Below are 19,837 nucleotides of genomic sequence, written 5' to 3' on the forward strand. Positions count from 1 at the left end.
AATATCGTCCATCCACAAACTCACACCTTGGTTCTACCCTAGTATGTAGTGTAATATTTTATCAATAGTTTTGTACTACTTTTTTTTTAGTTTTGTATAAAATAAAATAAAACACAGCAATGGGAGTTGAGGAAATTGGTTTTTATTATGTTTATTTGTCGTTACTATTTCACTAATGAATCTGCAGTAAGATATTTCCTGAATCAACAGAATTGAACAACTTTGTGCTGCTAAGGTATTAATTAGCACATATTATTGAGAAACTGAATATCTGCAGCTATAGTTAACTGTATTTAGCCTAACATTTACAGCTATTTGCTATTTAACTGTATTTAGTTGAATAGCAATATTTATTTAGGTTTTTTAGGGTTTTTTTGGAAAGTGAAATTCTTAATAGATGTTTTTAGCTAGTTAATTAAAGTAGGCTCCACTCCAGCAGTTAGCCTGCATTTAACTTTTTCAATTGTATTATTAGTGTTGCTAAAATGTTGGCACATAGTTAAATACTGAATATTCTTTTAGACTATGTTTACCATCCTGTTGGCTTTTAAACATTACAAGCCTGACAAGTGACTTTAACTCCTTTGATGTAGCCCTTCATAAAACAGTTTATTTAAAATTTGATGATAGAACTTTTATTCTACCATCAATTTAAAGATCATAAAGATTTTATATATGTTACATTACATTTAATACAATTCCATTCTGTTTCACATTTATATGCAGCTATATCTTCATGTATAAAATGTGAAGGCAAAACAAATGTATCTCAAGTTTAATCTCTGCATCTCTTCACTTCATGTTTACATCTATTTATGGACTTGTTACACAGTTTGGTTTGAATCCTGCACATTCAGTACTCTTTCGAAGGAGCCATAAAAAACCAAGTACTATGATTTTTACTTTTTATTTTTAAGTTATTACCTGTGTGTAATTTTCTTGTTCTCGTCACATGATTTCAGACTCTGAGACGACAGAAGATGAGACCACTGAACCTCAGATGGAAACCAAGGAAGGGCCCGGGAGGCACCAAGACAAAGTCGGACGGAAAGGACCATCGGGTATTTAGTTGCTTTTAACTCACTCTGTTACTTTTGTTTATTTCCAACACTTTTTAAATTAGACAGCCAACGTTTCAGCTTCCTTTTGGCGCTGCACACATAAATATTTATGGCTTCGAGCCGCCACTGTTCGCAAAACGTTGTTCCAGACTGCAGTCTTTGCAAATTTAACATCTCTGGGAACATTTTTTATAGTCACATTCCTGACGATTTATTGGCTGCCAGAAGAGCAGCCAAAAGCACACTTGTACAAAATCATGCTTGAGTGTGGATTTAATGGAGGTTGTCACTGACGTCTGTCGGGTGAAATCCGATATGTACTAATCCCTCGTGATGTGATGTGATGTGATGTGATGCGCCGGTGTGGCACACTGCCCCAGTTTCCAACAGGAAGCAGCACTGTGTATGCATGATAACGCAAAATGCAATTAGATAACAGATATTTGAAACCAACACTGTGCTGGTGTTCTTAAATTTATATAAATCACCACAAAATGTCTTGCAAAGATGAAAACATACTCAGGAAGACTATTCAGGAATTTGTGAAAACTCAACAAACACCCAGAATCCATTTCCGTCCAGGAAATTGGATGTCTGAAGAGATTAGAGGTATTGATAGACTTAAATATATTTCTCTCCTTTCCCTTTTTTTTGCTAGAGACAAGCAACAAGAAAATTAAAAAAGATCAAATCTAGTGGAGGATTTTTCCCCCCTTCTATGTTGTATTTTCTTTCTATCAATAAATTCCTTGCGACACAATCTTATAAGCACAAAAACAAGATGTGTGGTTCATCTGACAGGAGAACTAAATCAGAAGCAGATTTAAGCAGGTTTTTCATGCAGAAAAAACAAACAGAGGATTGGAGATATGGAGAAAAAAATGATATTTCATTCACTCCTTGTCCTAGCGGTCAACAGCTCCATCCACCCATATGTGTAAAAACTTATTGAACAATGCAACATCTTTTTTGTAACAATCTTGATAAATGAAAACAATATTTTGAAGTTTTCAACTTCTGGTTGTGTGTGACGCTGATGTATTACGCTCTCTGATGGTCAGGCTGAGTCAGAATCAGTTCAGTTTGATATTTTTGCTGCTATTGCACTTCTGTCTCCGTTGCTCATCACTAAGCTGCCAATCCTCTCTTGATTTGTGACAGGGAGGCCATCTTTACACAAGGCCTTTCAGTTTCATTTGTTCTTTTTTAATAAATCGATATCTGCAGACTTTTTTCTAACGGTCCTTATGGTACCCAAAATTAGAGTGTTAGTTTTGCAGTGCAGCAGCACAACTCAGTTCGTTAAAATTATTTTTGTTTTGGACATTACAAAACATGTCATTCTTGAAAACTGTCAGCCTCAAAAATAACACTAAGAGAGACTTTCAACTCTGATTCTGAATGGCTATAAAATACAAAATAGCTAAATGTGAAATTTAATCAGACCAACCACTATGGTTTTATTATTTCTGATGATTGTTTTAATCTCTTTTATGAATTCTTCAATTTATAACTAGGATCAACACAGAATGAATGGATTTAACTGTCTTAATGATTCCATTAGCCTGATTTTATATTTGATTTTATATTTCTCTATTTTGAATCTGTTTGTTGGGAGCAACAATATTGATCTGAATTAAACCCAGACCTCAGTTTCATCCAGTTTCTCACTCTCTGACTGCAGGTGAAGGAGGACGGATGATGGACTATAACCCGGATGCTTCAGATCGCAGGGCCACGCTCCCCGGCACCTACGACCCCGTGGTGGAGCGGGAGCTCCGGGCTTTGGGTTCCCGCCCGCCGGGGCCGCATTTGGACCCCACAAACCCAGCAAGGCAAGCCTTCGGCGGGGGCCCCGCCGAGGGGGTGGCCCCCGTCCGTCACCTGGGCGTGGAACCTCTAATCCGGGCGTCTCATGCTAACCTGGCCCGGCCTGTGCAGGGGTCAGAGGAAAGTGTCTCTGTCGGAAGCGACTACTATGGGAGCATGTTCAGCCTCTACAGAGGGAGAACATTTTCCATGCCCTTATAGCACATGGCTCTCTGTTTCCAAGATTCCACTAAAAGACTGGCCTCAAATCCTAAATTGACACTTTGCACAGTATTCTATCCACCATCGATCCATTTATTCCTTTCATTTCATTCTCTTGCCTTCATTTCGTTCTGATCACACTTTCCTTTGACTTGTCTGATTTGTGGTTTGATTTAATCTCATTTGAAGCTTATATCTCTGTTCATGCTGTACATAATAATTCAAGCCTTTAGGGAGGAAATGTTGTACATTTGTGCTACTTGACTCATTTCTAACAGGTTAGGGCTTTTTAAAAACTGTGATTTTGCATGTTTTCTAGAGCAGCAGCTCACTTTTGGATTTTCTCTGGGTTTGCAGTGACATGCATGTTTGCTGATATTAGCATGAATGTTTTCACGAGTCAATGACTCAGGCTCTTTCTTGGCATGATTTCAGTCGTTTTTCTCACTTTTTGGATGAGTTTATGCTTAAAAACTGTTTTTCTTTCTGGATTATTGTAAACACTTAGGAAGTCTGGTCTGTCGTTTACTTTTTTTAAATCTCACATTGCCGTGTTTTGACCGTGACATAATACATATGGGACTTGAAATACTCAGACATTTATCAGCATCGTCTCTGCTCCAACAAACCCTTAAAAACTGCTTGATCTCTAACTCCACAACTTCGTCTCCCCCCAAATCCTCACTCCTGTAGGAACAAAACTCCTGAGAAATCCTGGGGGTTCCCCTCTCATGTCCTCTCATCCTCTACCCAGCCAGCGTTAATCAAAAACCTTGACCAAGACAAAACTGAAGACTCCGAAGCAACTAAGACCTCTGGCACCGGCAAAGTTATCATGACTCCGAAGCTGGCTCGTGCCGGACCCAAGATCTTTGACAAGGTGCGGGCCTTTGAGGAGCGAAGAAGGAGTGTGGATCTGCCAGGAGGGGCGGCGTCCGTGGACTCGGATGACAGCGGAAAGAAAACAGGAGGCCCCAGCAAGGAGGAGGGGAAAGTCCTGCAGGGAGTAGCCCAAAAGAGAGCAGCATTCCAGCAGCGGGCCTCCTCACTGGAGGACAAGACCACCTACTCCCAGAGGGTTCAGAGCTACCAGAACAAGTTTGCAGAGGAGCTCCAGAGGATCAAGAAACTTGTGGGGAAATCGAGCCTGAAGAAGGCATACTCCACTGAGCAGCTGTCACAGAAGGAAAGGACCCACTCGGGGAAAATAGAGCCCATTCCTCAGCATGTGGTGCAGAAGCTGGAGGCCAGGGAGCGGGCTCTGGAGGGGGAACGGGATGGGGCACCCCGGGTTCCTGCACCGCTCCCCGGCGGACCTCTAGGCCATCGGAGGGAGAATCCTCGTTGGGACAATGTGGCACAGACGGCTGGAGGCTCATCCCGAGAAAGCTCTGGGAAATGCTTGGTTGCCATGGAAACGGAAGCAGTTCACCAGTTGCCAGGACAACCACTGGCAACAGCAACCAGGAAAAGTCTAAACAGGTTAGAGCAGATTTGATGTTTTAATTATTATGTGTTTGTCTAATTACAGTGTCCCTACCAAAAGTTTTCAAACTTTCTTATCAGACATTAGTTTATTTTGAGGTTATTTACTATGATCGACAGACAAAGACTCTATATTGGTTTAGGTCTGGCCTTTGTATAGACCTTTCCTACATATACTTTGATCTAAACCGTTCTATTGTAGCTCTGACTGCATATTTGTGGTCTGAAGAAGCTTCAATCAGGAAGACGTGAATCCCCACAGGATATTACTGCCACCACCTTGTTTTATAACCTTGTTTCACAGTGGCAGCAATGTGTTCGGGGTTTAAGTTTTCCACCACATGTAATCTTTTGATTTCCTCACATTTTAGACGTTTTGGCGAGGTGGCAATTGTGTCCTATGTTTGTAACTTGATCAAATGTGAAAGGTTAAAAGAATGGTACACTTTTTCCAGGCACTGAAGATGTTTTCTTTATAAAATGTCTCAAGCTGTAGTCATGGGTATTGTTTTTCACAGTAGTAAGTGTTATGTAACCGTTTCTTTTTCCATCCGCCCAGTGAAACTCTTCAGAGCTCACCAGCAGATGACAAACACGCACTTCTTCCCACTTCCTTCAAGTCTTCATCCTCCTCCAGAGATCTGGGAACACATTCAAACACAGACACCAAAATGGAAAACAAATCACATCACGGATCCTCAAACCCAACTGGGAAGAGATCATCTCCTGTGCCGTCGGGGGAACTGCTATCCCAACATCCACCCAAATCCAACCGGCCTTCGCCAGCGCTCCCTCCTGCGGTTAGCCCCTTATTGAAGAAGAGGAGGGCTGAGGTGGGATGGGTCACCATCCCTACCATCCTGGTGGAGGACGAGCCCATGGAGGAGGAACGTCCAACAGATGACAACAAAGGCAAACACCGAACCGGACGAAGGGAAGGTCGAGTACGCAAAAACAAGCAAGGCCAGCCATTGTCTGCAGAGGAAGGTAGGTCTTAATGAGACAGTTTAGCGTTTATCCAAATCCAGAACGGAAGTGTTCAAAATAAAAACCTAATTTGTATTGTCTCCCTAGTATTTCAGTACAGAAATGGTAATGTTGGCCACCTTTTCAACACCTTTATGAACCAAACATTACTGCAGAGGCCAGATTTTTACTGTCAAACCAAAACCTTCTCACGCACTTCAGCTTAAATCTGGGATGTTTGTAGTTTTAAATGCCAACCTTGTCACTGCTGGTTAGATTTAGTGGTGGCCCCAATATGTACCAACATCAAATAATGATGTAATTGGGATTTAAAGAGCACCAGTATGTCCCAAAGAAAGACTATAAGTTAATCCACTCCAGATCAGCAAATCAGAGCTTGCATGAGGTGTAAAGTTACTGGTACAGTTTCTAAAGTAATCCTGTGCTACTGTAGGTCTGAGGTCAAAGTGTCAATAATTATAGAAATAGACAGTGGAATTTTCTCATGGTTGTGGTTTGACACATTAACTTAAATTATAGAAAGGTGTGTTTGAAGTTTTTTTTAACCAAAATATCACCAATGTCCTAAATGACACAAAGAAACTAATTGGTGGAACTTAATGTTGATGAAAAAGGATGAATGTGCATCTTTTGGGACAGACATGATCAAAATAGTGGAATAGGTAAAGTGGCTGGGTGTAATCTATTTTACTTAAAGGCCTCAAAACCCAAACTGGAACCAATAAAAAAAAACATTGACTCATTTTAGGACCAAATCTTCCTCTTTGTCTTCTATGAGGCTCATCTGATGACTCCTACATGTCTGCTGATGAAGAACCAGGAGAGGGACCAAGGTTTGTTAAGCCTCTCCAGGACGCCACGGCAGCATCTGGTTCAGAGGTCAAACTGGACTGCATCATCACTGGGAAGCCACCAATTACAGGTACCGCACAATCCACATGCTGGGCCCCAACCAACCATCTAACTAACCAACTATACATCCACATGATTTCTTTCTGCAAACAGAACAGGAAGATCATGAATATTCATGAAAATGTGTGCAAACTACAAAATGAGCCTCATTCATTGCACATCACTGCAGATTCTATCACCCTGTTCATCACTTTTTGTCCCATTGCATTTTTTTCCCTCAGTGACATGGAGGAAGAACAACGTAGAGCTACGTAGCAATGCTTTTTATACGGTCCAGACAAAAGGCGAGACGCACACTCTGCTAATAAAGGAGCTAAGGGCGCATGACGCCGGATCGTACTGTGTGACAGCTGCCAACATGGCGGGCACCTCCTCCTGCAAAGCTACCCTCTCCATCCATCCGGGTGAGAACATAATAAAACAAAACAAAAAAACAAGGAACAGAAAGAGTGAGCACTCCTCCCTCTCTAAACATCCTGCCTTTTAAAAAAAAAGCCTGACCTCACCTCCTGCTCTGGATTTAAGAACACACCAAAGTTGTCCGGACACTTTAAGGCAGCCTTGGCATTCAGAGTCACGAGAAAACAAAACAAACTCCTTTCAAGAAAGGAGTTCTGCTGTAAATGTGCCGTCGGTGGACAATGTGTTCATGTTGTGAAGAGCTTGTACTGAGTGTTGATTGGGCTCATGAAAACACACCATTTTGTCAACGAATGGAAGTGTGTGTCTGAGCCAGCAGCTCCAGGCCTCGGCTGCCATATTAGGCCAGTGAAGCCTGGCTTACGGGGGTATTTTTAGCCAGGCCTCTTGTTCTCGCTGGTGATTGCCGTCTACTTCATGTCCCTCTGTGAGATTGCTGCTGAGATCAGGGAAGGTTTTCGCCACCTCAGATTTCACACTGGAGGCCTTGGTGGTGATGGAGCAGACTGACTATTTGGGGGGTTGTGCATCACCTTAGCTTGATGTCATATTCATTTTTTTTGTTTTTTGTCTCGACAAAATCCAGACCTAAATTGAAAATATTGAATTACAGGAGATCTAAAATGTTTTTGAAGTATTCTATTTTTATCCACTCTGCCCTTACTTCAGTGGGTTAGGTAACTTGGATGTGACAGAGCTGGGAAGTAAAGGACAGAACAGATGATGAATGTGGAAGGGGATTGTTACAGTTGTATAAGAGATGGCAGGTTTACATAAATACTTGTGGGATTTATTCCCTGGTGCACAGACGCCTCTCAGACATCTGAGTCTAGGTAGGTAGTTTTATTCTTTCCTTTGTAATATCAACAATTCAACAGAATACCCAACTATAGCATTCAGAGGATATTTCACATCTAGAACCATCTGCTTTCAGGCTTAGGTTTGAATTTGTTTCTCGTCTAGCCTGAGCCAGTAGATTGTCCTGTTTTAGTCTTATTTTGCAGCTGCCACAATCCTTTCTTCCCCTTCTTTTCTCAATGTGCACCAACTGAGGCCGAAACTGAGATGGAATGTGTTGATGTCTCCAGGAAATCATTTCTGACAGCAGCAAACCCCAAATAGAAGGCGCTTGAAAACACATTTTCCTCCTTTGGAAACAGTGGGAATAAGGGGACGACTTATTCCCTGACCCACATTGTGTCATGTGGGTCAGGGATTGAGGGATTTATTCATTTTCTGTTTAGCTTGGCTCATTTCCTATGTGTGATGTTCATGTTCGCATCTTTAAGTCTCTACACCTCAAGAATTACAGACTCGGCAGTTAAACAACATAAGCGTCTGCTGTAGAATTAAAGCCAAAGTTATTCTTTAAATGTTTTTATTATATTTTCCATGTTACTATATGACAGTTATGTTTATTTATCAGAAGCCGGTCATGTGCAGCTTGGGAAATCGTCTTCAGCTGTGATGGTCAGCAGTCCAGTCCAGTCAGATGAAGAATATCTTAGTCCTCAGGAGGAGAAGATGGAGTGTGGAGACTCACCGTCCTTGAATAAAGGCATCTCCTTCAGTGAACCTCCCTCATTTCAGGTAAGAATTTGTATAAAACTAAATCAACTCAAATCTTTTCAGTTTGTAGTTGGCTGTAGAGCATAGAGAGCTGGGGAACAAAGGGTTCCCATGATTTAACCCAGACTTAAATCATCAACTCCAAGTATCAGATGCAGAGGTGTTGAGGACATCTCTGGACCCTAGAGTAATGGAGATGTGTTTCTGGAGCGATGAATCATGTCTCTGTCTGGCTTTCCCAATCGATGAGTCTGGGTTTGGCAGAAATCAGAAGAACAGAGCTCTCCTGACTACATTGTGTCATGTGTTAAATTTGGGGAAGAGGGTGGTGGGTGTGAATTTTTTTTCAGGACTTGGCTCGGCAACTTAGTTCTACTGAAAAGAACTCCTGGTGTGTTCACACTAGGAGTGTGTTTAGTCATGTTTAATGGATTAAAAAGTCATTTTTAGTCCTGTTTAATCTAAACAGTTTATTTGCCTAGAAAGTCTGATTCATTCAAATAAAAAGCCAGATTCATTTCGGGAGGTGTGAATGCTCAATCCAACTCTGATCTCGGTTCAGAAGTAAACTTAGATGTGGTTTGAATGCATGAGTGGAGACCTCTCAAAAAGCAGGAAGTGAAGTATAGCACAGGGCATTCTGCGTAAATACAACCAAAATAAACACCCGTGTCTGGTGTTAGAGTGAGAAATGACTTATAGTCTCTTACCAAAACCAAAGAGAAATCCTACAACTCTCTAAAATCTGGTTTTCATTTCATGAAGAAGGAAGTTGCGCTCAGTGTCGTTTTCAGAAGTTTTTGTGTCATTTTTGTCACTACTTCTTGGTGCAGCGCCACCACAGGTGGTGAGGAGAATCATCCGTTCTCCATGCTGAGTTCTTATGTATGAGGCTAAATAAGAGTCAGTGAGTTGAATTCATGAATTCCATTTATTAATACCAAAATACAGCTGGTCCATTATGGCCTGCTGCCTCTAAGAGCTAACAGGCAAATGGCGCCCCACAAGAATTTCCCATTCCCTTTGTCTCTCTGAGCTACTCCCTAAAAGGGCGTTACCTAGTATGTCATCTTTTACCTCAGCTCTCATTTGCATTTCCTAACATGTGATTTCCTTTAGGTTTAGCTTAGCTTTAGCTTAGCAACTAGCTAAAAGAGATGAAAGGAAAACAGAATTATTTATTCTCAACAGTGGGAACAAGTTGGTCAAATGGTTTGGTTCATCTGACAAGGTGCATAAAACCATCCATCATTATCTATACCTGCTTATTGTTGCTTCTCCCAAGTGTTACCAACTGCATTCTTTTGTATTTGTGTCCTTCAATTCTTGAATGGAGTGGTTCTGAGCAGCGGTTCAGTTAACCATGGTTTGATCATTTGAAGGTGCCCCCTTGTGACCAGTCAGTGATCGAAGGTCAAGAGGTTGTTATAGCAGCAAAAATCAGAGGGCATCCCAAACCCATGGTGTTATGGTGAGACCTTTGCTTGATTTCTTCTGTCCAAACAAGGTCACCATCATGTCATATACACACTCTTCAAAACACTGCGACATAAATGATTGTGAGAGCTGCTTTTTGTTGACCAAGGCTGAAGGACAGAGCGGTGGTGAAGGCAGGGGGCCGCTTTGCTGTGCGAGAAATTGCAGATGGCACCTGTGAAATGAGAATCAGCGCTGCTCACAGGTCAGACACAGGATTGTATGTTTGTAAGCTCCACAGTGAGTGTGGAACCAAGCAGGTGGAGTGTAGAGTGGAGGTCAAAGGTGAGTAATAAAGTACTTTTTGATTAGGATTAGGTTGTGTGGATATTTTCCTTCTACTGCTACATTTTTTCTTTTCTTTTTTTTCTTTTGACCGAGCAGCAGCTGCTCAGATAGAGCTCAGAATCACCAGAGCAGCTGAAGATGTAGCAGTCAAGGCTGGGGAATCGGCCATCTTTGAGTGCCACATCACTGGGCCACCAGATGTGGAGGTTGACTGGCTGTCTAATGGAAAGCTCATCCAGCCAGCACTGCTCAACTGCAAGATGCATTTTGATGGAAAGAGGTGAGTTTGAATTTGGTGGAGACTTTTGTATGTTTGTTAAACACTAGAAATAAAGTAGCTTATGACAGACTCTGCTGTTTCTATGCTCTGATGAACTGTAGAACCTGACTGATACTCTTAAACCTGCTCATGTATGTCTAATATCTTTTAAAGCTCAATCTTATTTGGTTAATTTAGGACACTTTCAGACTGTGCTGATCAGGAAATGGTTTTAAATGTTGGTGCATAGCCTTCCACTAAAAATAGATTGAAATGAACCATGGGAAGTAAAATGAACAAAACTAACATTATAGTCTTGTGTTGTTTTAATTGCTCTGATAGTGTTGGACCGGCAGTGAGAATTGGGTCATAAATTTATCCCTAAATTAAACATTTTAAAATAAGAAAAACCTTATAAAGTTACAACTATTGGAAATTGAAAGAATTCCTGGATCAACAGAGCTATAAGCTGTTATTAGTCTCATTAGAGAACTAGAAACAGCTTTTTCTTTAGGTCAAGGTCAGGAAAAGGTTTTTAAAATATGGATTGATAAAAACCAAAACTGAGGTGTTTCTTAAGAAGAAAAGTTATTTTTGATTATTTAGGGAGTTAATCACAACAACCCAATCTAAACACAGATATGGTCCTGCTGTTCTTTCTAATGCTGCTTCTAATGATGATGATGGTTATGTGACTGGAGCCAGAATGGTGCCATTACATTGAGGATGAATACATTTGCGTACAAAGTCCTCATAAGGTTATCACTAAGGAGGACTAAATACATCCATGGGTCAACAAAGCCAAACTTGTAGCCTTTACAAAGCAGCTAACCATGTAGCCATGCTAACAGGGGAAAAAAGACCAAGTTGGTGTTCTCCCTGCTTTTGTCTCTGCCTTTTGAATTTTGCAATTGGTCCAACCCCCCTGGGGCATTTTTAGGTGCCGCCTAATGCTGAATTCAGTGCATGAGGATGACAGTGGGACATACACCTGCAAACTGAGCACTGCCAAAGGTAAATCCCAATTGCTGATGAGGAGAGAGGAACTTAAATAAATACTTTTAGAAAAAACACATTTACCAAAACAACATTTACCTCCAGAGGAGCTGACCTCAAATGCAAATCTAAGAGTTGCTCCATCCAGAGAACCTCTGTTCACTCGCAAACTGGACATCCTGGAGGTCATCGAAGGACGCACCGCACGCTTTGACTGTAAGGTGAGCGGATCACCTGCCCCGCGAGTCACATGGATGCATTTTGGTAAGGAGCTTCAGATTGGTTGTGTGTCTTGGAATTTTGAAATCCTGAACACTAAACAAAAAAAAGAAAAAAAAGAAACACCGACTTCTCATCAAAGAAAATGCTTTTTAAATGTTCTGTTTCACTACTAACTTCTGTCAGAGACACGAGTGGAAGAGAATGATAACATTCGCATCCTTCAAGAAGGAGGTCGTCACTCACTTGTCATCTCCCACGTTAGCAGCGACAAGGAGGGTTTCTACACTGCAATCGCTCAGAACGTTTACGGAAAGTCCGAATGTACTGCAGAGCTCTATGTGCAGGAATCACGGGCTGCCATCTCCTCCCACATGTAAGAGAAGTTATTCCTATATAGTACCTTACACTACTCTACACACCCATTGAACTTCTCCCTATTCATGATGTGACAGACGTCCACAATTTCCAATGTACTTTTTGGAATTTGCAATTGTGATAGATAGGGCGCAGGTGCAGGAGCAATAGTTGGGTGGTTTCAATCGAAGCAGCAGTGGATACACTTCCACTAACAGCAGAGCTAATTCTTTTGTTTAGCACGTTAGCATTTTTGCTAACTTTGATAGCATTTAGCATTCTTAGCTTCTCCTAAATAACATTTTTTAGATAAATTCTAAAACGCTAATTTACTTGGCTATATTTTTTTAAAAATTGAAGAATACAACATTTATATGAACAACCAGCATAATTAATATTACATGCAAAAATTCACATATATGAATTGCTTTTTTATGTGGTGGGTATCAACATGTTTGATTTTATAGCTTTAGCATTAGCTTATGATAAATACCATGTTGTTATATGGCTTTAGCATTAGCTGCGCTAATGTTTATGACTAGTGCTTTAAGGTTAGCAAAACTAACACTTTTGGTTAGCAGTGCCAACCACTTGATAAAATCATATATATGTGTTAGAATGGAATAGTCAAAGTCATCACTTGAGAATCAGTTGCAAGCCGCTCTCCATGCAATCCAACTGAGTTTGAACTATTTTGCAGAGAGGAATGGGCAAAATGTAAAGTTTCTCAATTTGTGAAGCAGGCAGAGATAAAATCCAGAAGAACTGCAGAAAAATGTGGTTTCATATATCGTTTTCTCTTCCTCTTCAAAATCAGAAAGTGCCTCATATAAAATCCTGTAAATATACATTGTAGCTATTACATGAATAGCTAAATTGTTATGTCAACTTTGAATTCATGTGATTTACAATCTTTCTCAAGGGCCAAGTTAGAGAAGATGCCATCCATCCCTGAGGAGCCTGAGGTTCTGGAAAACGAGTTGGAAAGAAGAACCATGCCAGATTTTGTCAAGCCTCTGGCGGATGTGGAAGTAATCGAAGGGAAGGAAGCCGTGCTGAAATGCAAAGTGTCCGGCCTGCCCTACCCAACCATTGCCTGGTACCACAATGGCAAACGGATTGAGAGCAGTGAGGAGCGCAAAATGACTCAGCGTAAGCGGGCAACCAGATCACAAACCAATCAAAGGCCTCCCTGAAGGAAGTAAGGAAGAAATTTGCATGTGTTCTCCAGACAGGGATGTCCACAGTCTGGTCATCCGGGGTGCCTGCCACACTCACGGGGGCGTCTATAAGGCGGTCATCTCCAACAAAGTGGGCAAGTCGGCCTGCTATGCTCACCTCTACGTTACAGGTAGGGAGTGTTCTGAAGTTCTGCTTGAAAAGTTTTCAGGATTTTTTTCTGATGTTTTGTTTATTTAAACCAGATATTGTTCCTGACCCTCCTGATGGTCCTCCGGTTATTGAAGCCATCACAGGGAAAACCATAACCCTCAGCTGGAAGCGACCGAAGAGGCTCGACCCTTCACTGGGTAGGTTCTTTACTCAGCATATTTATGAGAAACGTTTTATCCAAAGAAGGAATGCCTATAAATATTTTACTACCACAGGTTAAGGTTTAAATTTAAGCTAGCTTCAGATGTCAATTATAGCCCGCATGTGTTTGATGTTTATATCTGGATCTTAAGCACCTCACTGTCTTTGGCTGTCACCCAGGTGACGTACATAAACAGCATGTGTACTTGCAGATGCCAGCTCGTTGCTGTTCATGGTCCAGCAGCAGCCTCTGGGATCTATCCAGTGGTCCGTTGCGGCTTCTAACTTGAAGGAAACAAATTACACTGTCACCTCCCTGTCCAAGGGAGTCCGTTATGCCTTCAGGGTCCTGACATCAACCGGGAAGACTCTGAGCAAACCTTCCCCCTCCACTGATCTGGTCCAGCTACTGGACAAAGGTACTACATCTGCGCCTGCTCCTGTCAAATCAGCTCTGAGGAGAAATAGAACATGTTGTTCAACCCTATCCTTCTCCAGGGCCATATTTGAGGAAGGCACCAGTTATTCTGGACAAACCCGACATTGTGTTTGTGGTGGAGAACCAACCTGCTAACGTCACTGTCACGCTGAACCATGTACATGCAGTGGTGACCTGGAAAAGGTTTGTTAATATCATAAACATGTTTCTTTTAATGACGTCACATCAAAAGTTAAGTATTAAATCTGAGTTACTAGAGAACCCCTACCGACTTCACTGTTATTGACACAAGGGTGTAAAGAAAATGGATGGATGGAGTTGTTACAGAATCGGATGTAGTTTCTCCATTTATTTTTATACTGTCAGTTTTATGTAAAATACGTCTATTTTAAATAAAAGTTACATACCCCAGCTTTAACATGTTACAAGATATTTTGCTTCTTTGACATTGTGAACTAGTCATAGCAATTTTTTTTAATTATCATTTCTACCAGTGGTGGGTACCGCTAACTCAAATGTTAGCTGCGTTAATCCTAAAGCCCTAATCCTAAGAGCTAGCTCTGCTAATGCTAAATCGCAATACAAACATTTTGTTTAGCTAAATGCAGTTCAAAGAATATCTGCCCTGGAGTTAATTTTAAACTTTTGATTCAGTTAATTTTGATACAACTTACATGTTCTAACTATCTTAAAACATCAACACAGATGTTGAACTTTATTTTCTGGATACAAAATAGTCAGCTAAAGTATTGCTGTAGAATTTATTTGGAAAAATAAATTCAAGAGAAGTTTGGTGCATTAAACGCTTTGAAAATAAACAAAAGCGCTGAGGGAGAAGTTTGTGCTAACAAGCTAATAGCCTTGCTAGCATCTCTTAGCATCTCTGAAGAAAGTAGAGGCGCTAAGAAAGCAAGTCTGCTTCCTTCAGGAGGGGAGTTGCATTGATTAACAGACTAGGAGTGTATGAGATGAGCATGCCAGACGACGATCAACATACCCTGAGGATCCAGCGGGTCAGAACCTCTGACATTGGCCAGCTGGTGGTCACCGCTAGCAACCAGTTTGGCAGCGACCTCTGCACACTGCAGCTAGCCATGGCAGGTCAGCTACCTCCAGCATTTAATCAAGAAGTCAGAAAACATCCTGCACCGCAGCTGTTTACCTCTTCGTTTTCTTCTGTAGTTCTTCCTAAATTTGAATCTATCATGGAGGATGTGGATGTGCACATTGGGGAAACTTCACGTCTGGCTGTGGTGGTGGAGGGGAAACCAGATCCAGATATTCTGTGGTTTAAGGTAATATTTCCCAACCTTTAAATAAATTTTGGCATCATCAACTCTAGTTAATCTTTCTTGTTGTTCTGCTGCAGGATGATCTCCTTCTCTCTGAGAGCAGCCACTTCACGTTTGTGTATGACGACCCGGAATACTCCCTGGTCATCCTGAGTGCCAAGCAGGAGCACTCAGGCGTGTACACCTGCACCGCCAAGAATGTGGCTGGCTCCGTGTCCTGCAAGGCCGAGCTTACGGTTCACACAGGTGCAAAGTCGCATGTTGAAACATGCTTGAAAACAAACGGCATGATTTAAATGCACAGAAAAGCAGCCTCTGTGTGAGATTTACAGCTTAGATGAAAGCCTGTCTTTGTGCTGCAGCAGATTCTATCTGTGTCAGCTAGTTGTTGTTGGAAATTGCTCTGTAAATCTGCTCCATATGGGAGAAACCACAAGGCGTTCTGCAGCTATAATATGAAACCATCTGTCACTGCTCTGACACACACTCACACACACACTGTATTAAACGCCTGTGTCTGTGCTTCATGCAGAGCGAAAAGCGGCAACTGAGCCAGTGGAGGACGAGGGGACCATTCTGAGGAAGATGAGGCATTTGACGGATTATTATGATGTTCACAAAGAGATAGGGAGGTGTGTGTGTGTGTGGAGGCGCACAGCTCCCCTCAGACATGGCAGGGGCAATGACATTAATAGTTGTGTGAGCACTCAGGGTCGGCCTGAAGGGGGCGGGGACTGCATATGATGGTCGGAGAGGGGATGGGTTTGAACCTGCTTCACAACAGCAGACAGAAAGGGAGATGACTCACCATCCTGTGTGGAGTGAATGCATTAGCTGGCAGATGATTTGTTTTGGTTCGTCTCGGTGGAGACGACCGTTTGCTGAGATTGGTGAAGCCTTTAAAAATGGAACACAGGCCAAAGCTGATTTTCGACTAGCAAAAAAGGAGCAATGGCAACAAATTCAGATAATTTCTTGCAACAAATAAAATGGAAAACAAAACATGATATTCTTTATTTTCATTGAAGGGTAGAAAATAATTAAATATATATAGAAAAAGAGGAAAACTATTGATAGGATGAACAAAGTCTGTTGACAAAAACAGCTGGAATATTATAGCAAGATGAAATGAGTTACAATCCAGAACAAAGTTCATAAAATACTTTCTGAGTTCTCAGCTGTAAGCTCCAACTCCCTAAGGACTTCTGGAGGAAAAAATCAATAAAAATCATGTTCAAGATGCAACTGGCAAAAAAGATGCAGTTTAATTCCCCCTTTCTAATGTTGCCCATATGGTCTGAATCACAACCAACCATCATATATCCAATCAGCCTCCTCTCTATGCCTCTTTGTATTTTCTGAATCCTAATTGCTGCCAAAATCAAGAAATCACATTAGAAAAACTAGGATTGACCTTATTGCTTTCAGGATGTGATGTAATCAGCTGTTTTGCTTATGAAAGCATTTGATTGGTCAGTTCTCAGCAAGCAGTTCCTCCTCCAGGTCTACTGCCTTTAAAGCTTCCTTGCTTTTTTGTTGTAAAGAAGAGAGTAAGAGAGGTGACAGCTCTGAGCGACTCTGTCCATCGTCAGTCTCTAATTGTATCACCTTTGTAACAGGGGGGCCTTCTCCTATGTGAAGAGAGTGACGCTGAAGTCGGAAAAGGCGGATTTTGCGGCTAAATTCATCTCCGCCCGAGGAAAGAGGAAAGCTTTGGCCCTCAGGGAGATGGATCTGCTTTCTGAGCTGGACAATAACCACATCCTTTACTTCCATGATGCTTTTGAGAAGAAGAACATAGTGGTGCTCATCACAGAATTGTATCCTTTAATTACGACTTTCCAGCTTTTAATGTTGAGCTGCATTTGGAGAAAACATATTAATATCTTCCATTTTACCTACAGTGATGCTTCAGAATCTTTTTGATTTACTCCAAAATAAAAGTGTGCTTAAATAATTCTGTAAAGGTTGGAAACCATTGATTCTGATGAGCTCTGCAGTTCCCTGGAGGCATGAATGAAGCAGCCCAGCTTCTCTTCTCTGACTCATGGCTGCTGGGTGGAATTAGCAATAGATAGCATGTGTGGGAGTGTTGCTCATTTGTAATTCATCTCTCACAAAGTCGACTCTCGGCTCAGGTTTTCCCTCAACTGTTGTTTGAAGATGTCACGAAGAAATGTTGGAAAGGATGGCCAAGAAATCGACCGTCATGGAGAAGCTGGTTGGTGCTCCTCTGCTTGATGCACTGCAGTGATATTATGTAACACTACTTTACAGATGATCCGTTTTATCTTCCAACCTGCAGATTCGCAGCTGTGTCCAACAGATCTTGGAGGGGCTTAAATATCTGCACCAAAAAAATATAGCTCACCTTGATGTGAAGGTATCATTGCATCCCAAATGCTGTTTATTGAATTAGAGGTACATCAGAAGTGTGGTACTCAGAATTATTGTCTGAGGGTCAAGGTGAGGTCCAACAGATTTACTTTCAGAAGTGGAGCAATACAGCTTTCATCATTGATATACATACATGTAAAACTTTATTATAAATTCCTGCGGGGAGGGGGGGGGGGGGTAAATTGGGGAAAAAACGAGAAAAGAAATGTATAAAGGTAGGAAAAGGCTTAAAATGAAAGAATAAGAAAACCAGAGGGCATAGAGAGAAGACAAGTCAACACCATAGAAGTCTCTACGCCTACAGAAAGAGAGAAAACAAAACCAAGAAACCACAGCAACAAACAATGTATTAATTAGTAAGCACTACCAAATCATACTCTGTCTGCATTTAAATCCTCTTTAGCCTGAAAACATTTTAATGGCCAGTCCAGGAAGTGACCTCATCCGCATATGTGACTTTGGGAATGCCATCAAATTGGACACTTCAGAGGACTATTACTGCAAATACGGCACACCGGAGTACGTTGCTCCAGAGATCATTAATCAAACTCCAGTTTCCATAGCCACAGACATATGGTAAGCCAGCTGTCTCCAAATCCAGATAAATGACTCCTCACTCTGTTAGCATGATTAGCATGTTGTAATCCACTTCCTGTTTTCCACAGGCCTGTCGGAGTCATCACTTATCTCTGGTATGTTCTGGAGCTTCCAGTTTAGTCCTGAAATATGACAAATTCAGAGTAAAAGATCCCTAACGTCTTCTGATTCTAGTCTGACTGGGGTGTCTCCGTTTGCCGGTGAGAATGACAGAGCCACTGCGCTGAACATCAGGAACTACAATGTGGCGTTTGAGGAGGGCATGTTTTCAGAGATTTGCAAAGAGGCCAAAGGATTCGTCATCAAGCTTCTGGTGGTGGACAGGCTGTGAGTTTCTTGTAGATCTAATCAGAGCCAGTCATAGAATTTGAGCCTTTACTATGCCATAAAGGCATACCTTGTATAATAGACTGTATAATACCGGTACAGTGGACCCCGGTTTATTCACAGTATATTAATCGCAGATTTTTTGGTGGAAGGTAACTCCAAATCATTGGTGGAAATTTTGCCTAGATATTTTTGTAGACCATATCTAATATTTTCAAAAGATAATGTTACCTGACATGCTATTGGCTGGTTTTTGCAAAACAACCAATCCAGGAGTGCCAGTCATTTTCTTCTGCACTAATTGGCTGTACATCCAAGAGCAAATCAGAAAAGATATTAGCTTTCATGCTGTGGTAGTACTGAGATTGTTTCAACAATCGATATCTTAAGGTATATTTAGTGTTTGAACTATTTAAATAGGCAGTTAGAAGCATTGTTAGAGGTGGGGGTTTGAGCTGTTTGCAAAAATGTAGCTGTTTGCAGGGGCTGTTGTTGATAACCCCCACAAATATCAAGGGTCCTCCGTATATACCTCTGATTTGCATGTAACTGTACGTGGCTGTACATGGTTTTAATTTATATTAAAAGTGTGGTGTTCATTTATATTCTGCCCCCTTTATTTGAATACTCCTTAATAAAATCCAGTACAAACAATTGCCTTCAAAAGTCAGCGAGTAAAGAGAGTCCAGCGGTTGGTGCTAAATAGATTGGATTGAGCTAATGCAATGGCCGAGTCAAAGTCCAAGCCAAAATCAATTAGAGAATTTGTGGACACACTTGTTCATCAAAATCTTAATGTGTTTACAATGGCTGGGCACTCAGTTTGTAAAGGTATGTCCCAAAAGATACAGTCTGTTGACTCTGGTGGTCTGCAGGTGTGCATGCCACACTTTTCAGATTTTTTTCGAAACCTAAAATCATGCCCATTTTTTATTGCACCATACTGTAAATCATTTTTGGTTTTATCTTTTATCATTCCTCTCTCAGGAGGCCAAATGCTATAGAGTGCCTTCGTCATCCTTGGTTCAAGGTGAGCCATTATTTTAAAAAGTAATTCCTATGATAAGATTTATTTATATCATTGCTGAAAGTCAATCATAATCCCCCTGTTTGCCTTGCCTTACAGTCACCTACAAATAAGAGCATTAGCACGTCTATGCTAAAGCAGGTTATTGCTAGAAGGTGCTGGCAG

At 41.3% G+C, this 19,837-nt stretch overlaps 1 protein-coding gene across 6 annotated transcripts in view; it reads left to right on the plus strand.

Moving 5' to 3' along the window:
• LOC106959195 (striated muscle enriched protein kinase) overlaps positions 1-19,837 on the plus strand; it is a 53,910-nt gene that overhangs the window by 16,440 nt on the left and 17,633 nt on the right. For 5 of the 6 annotated variants that reach the window (XM_015051584.1, XM_015051588.1, XM_015051586.1 and 2 more), the window contains 30 exons: positions 963-1,061; positions 2,746-2,896; positions 3,786-4,574; positions 5,137-5,564; positions 6,343-6,486; positions 6,698-6,880; positions 8,323-8,486; positions 9,848-9,936; positions 10,051-10,226; positions 10,326-10,509; positions 11,429-11,502; positions 11,590-11,748; positions 11,890-12,079; positions 12,983-13,212; positions 13,292-13,411; positions 13,485-13,589; positions 13,806-14,012; positions 14,092-14,215; positions 14,961-15,133; positions 15,215-15,327; positions 15,402-15,570; positions 15,857-15,956; positions 16,944-17,144; positions 17,488-17,545; positions 17,630-17,707; positions 18,125-18,297; positions 18,387-18,413; positions 18,493-18,645; positions 19,633-19,675; positions 19,772-19,837. In XM_015051584.1, the coding sequence (XP_014907070.1) occupies positions 963-1,061; positions 2,746-2,896; positions 3,786-4,574; positions 5,137-5,564; positions 6,343-6,486; positions 6,698-6,880; positions 8,323-8,486; positions 9,848-9,936; positions 10,051-10,226; positions 10,326-10,509; positions 11,429-11,502; positions 11,590-11,748; positions 11,890-12,079; positions 12,983-13,212; positions 13,292-13,411; positions 13,485-13,589; positions 13,806-14,012; positions 14,092-14,215; positions 14,961-15,133; positions 15,215-15,327; positions 15,402-15,570; positions 15,857-15,956; positions 16,944-17,144; positions 17,488-17,545; positions 17,630-17,707; positions 18,125-18,297; positions 18,387-18,413; positions 18,493-18,645; positions 19,633-19,675; positions 19,772-19,837 (4,970 nt within the window). The remainder of the gene's footprint in view (positions 1-962; positions 1,062-2,745; positions 2,897-3,785; positions 4,575-5,136; positions 5,565-6,342; positions 6,487-6,697; positions 6,881-8,322; positions 8,487-9,847; positions 9,937-10,050; positions 10,227-10,325; positions 10,510-11,428; positions 11,503-11,589; positions 11,749-11,889; positions 12,080-12,982; positions 13,213-13,291; positions 13,412-13,484; positions 13,590-13,805; positions 14,013-14,091; positions 14,216-14,960; positions 15,134-15,214; positions 15,328-15,401; positions 15,571-15,856; positions 15,957-16,943; positions 17,145-17,487; positions 17,546-17,629; positions 17,708-18,124; positions 18,298-18,386; positions 18,414-18,492; positions 18,646-19,632; positions 19,676-19,771) is intronic. The other variant, XM_015051585.1, reaches the window with a different exon arrangement.

The sequence above is a fragment of the Poecilia latipinna genome, unplaced genomic scaffold (genome assembly GCF_001443285.1).
Source record: "Poecilia latipinna isolate Pla-1442-1.1 unplaced genomic scaffold, P_latipinna-1.0 Scaffold1055, whole genome shotgun sequence".
In the NCBI taxonomy this organism is placed as follows: Eukaryota; Metazoa; Chordata; class Actinopteri; order Cyprinodontiformes; family Poeciliidae; genus Poecilia; species Poecilia latipinna.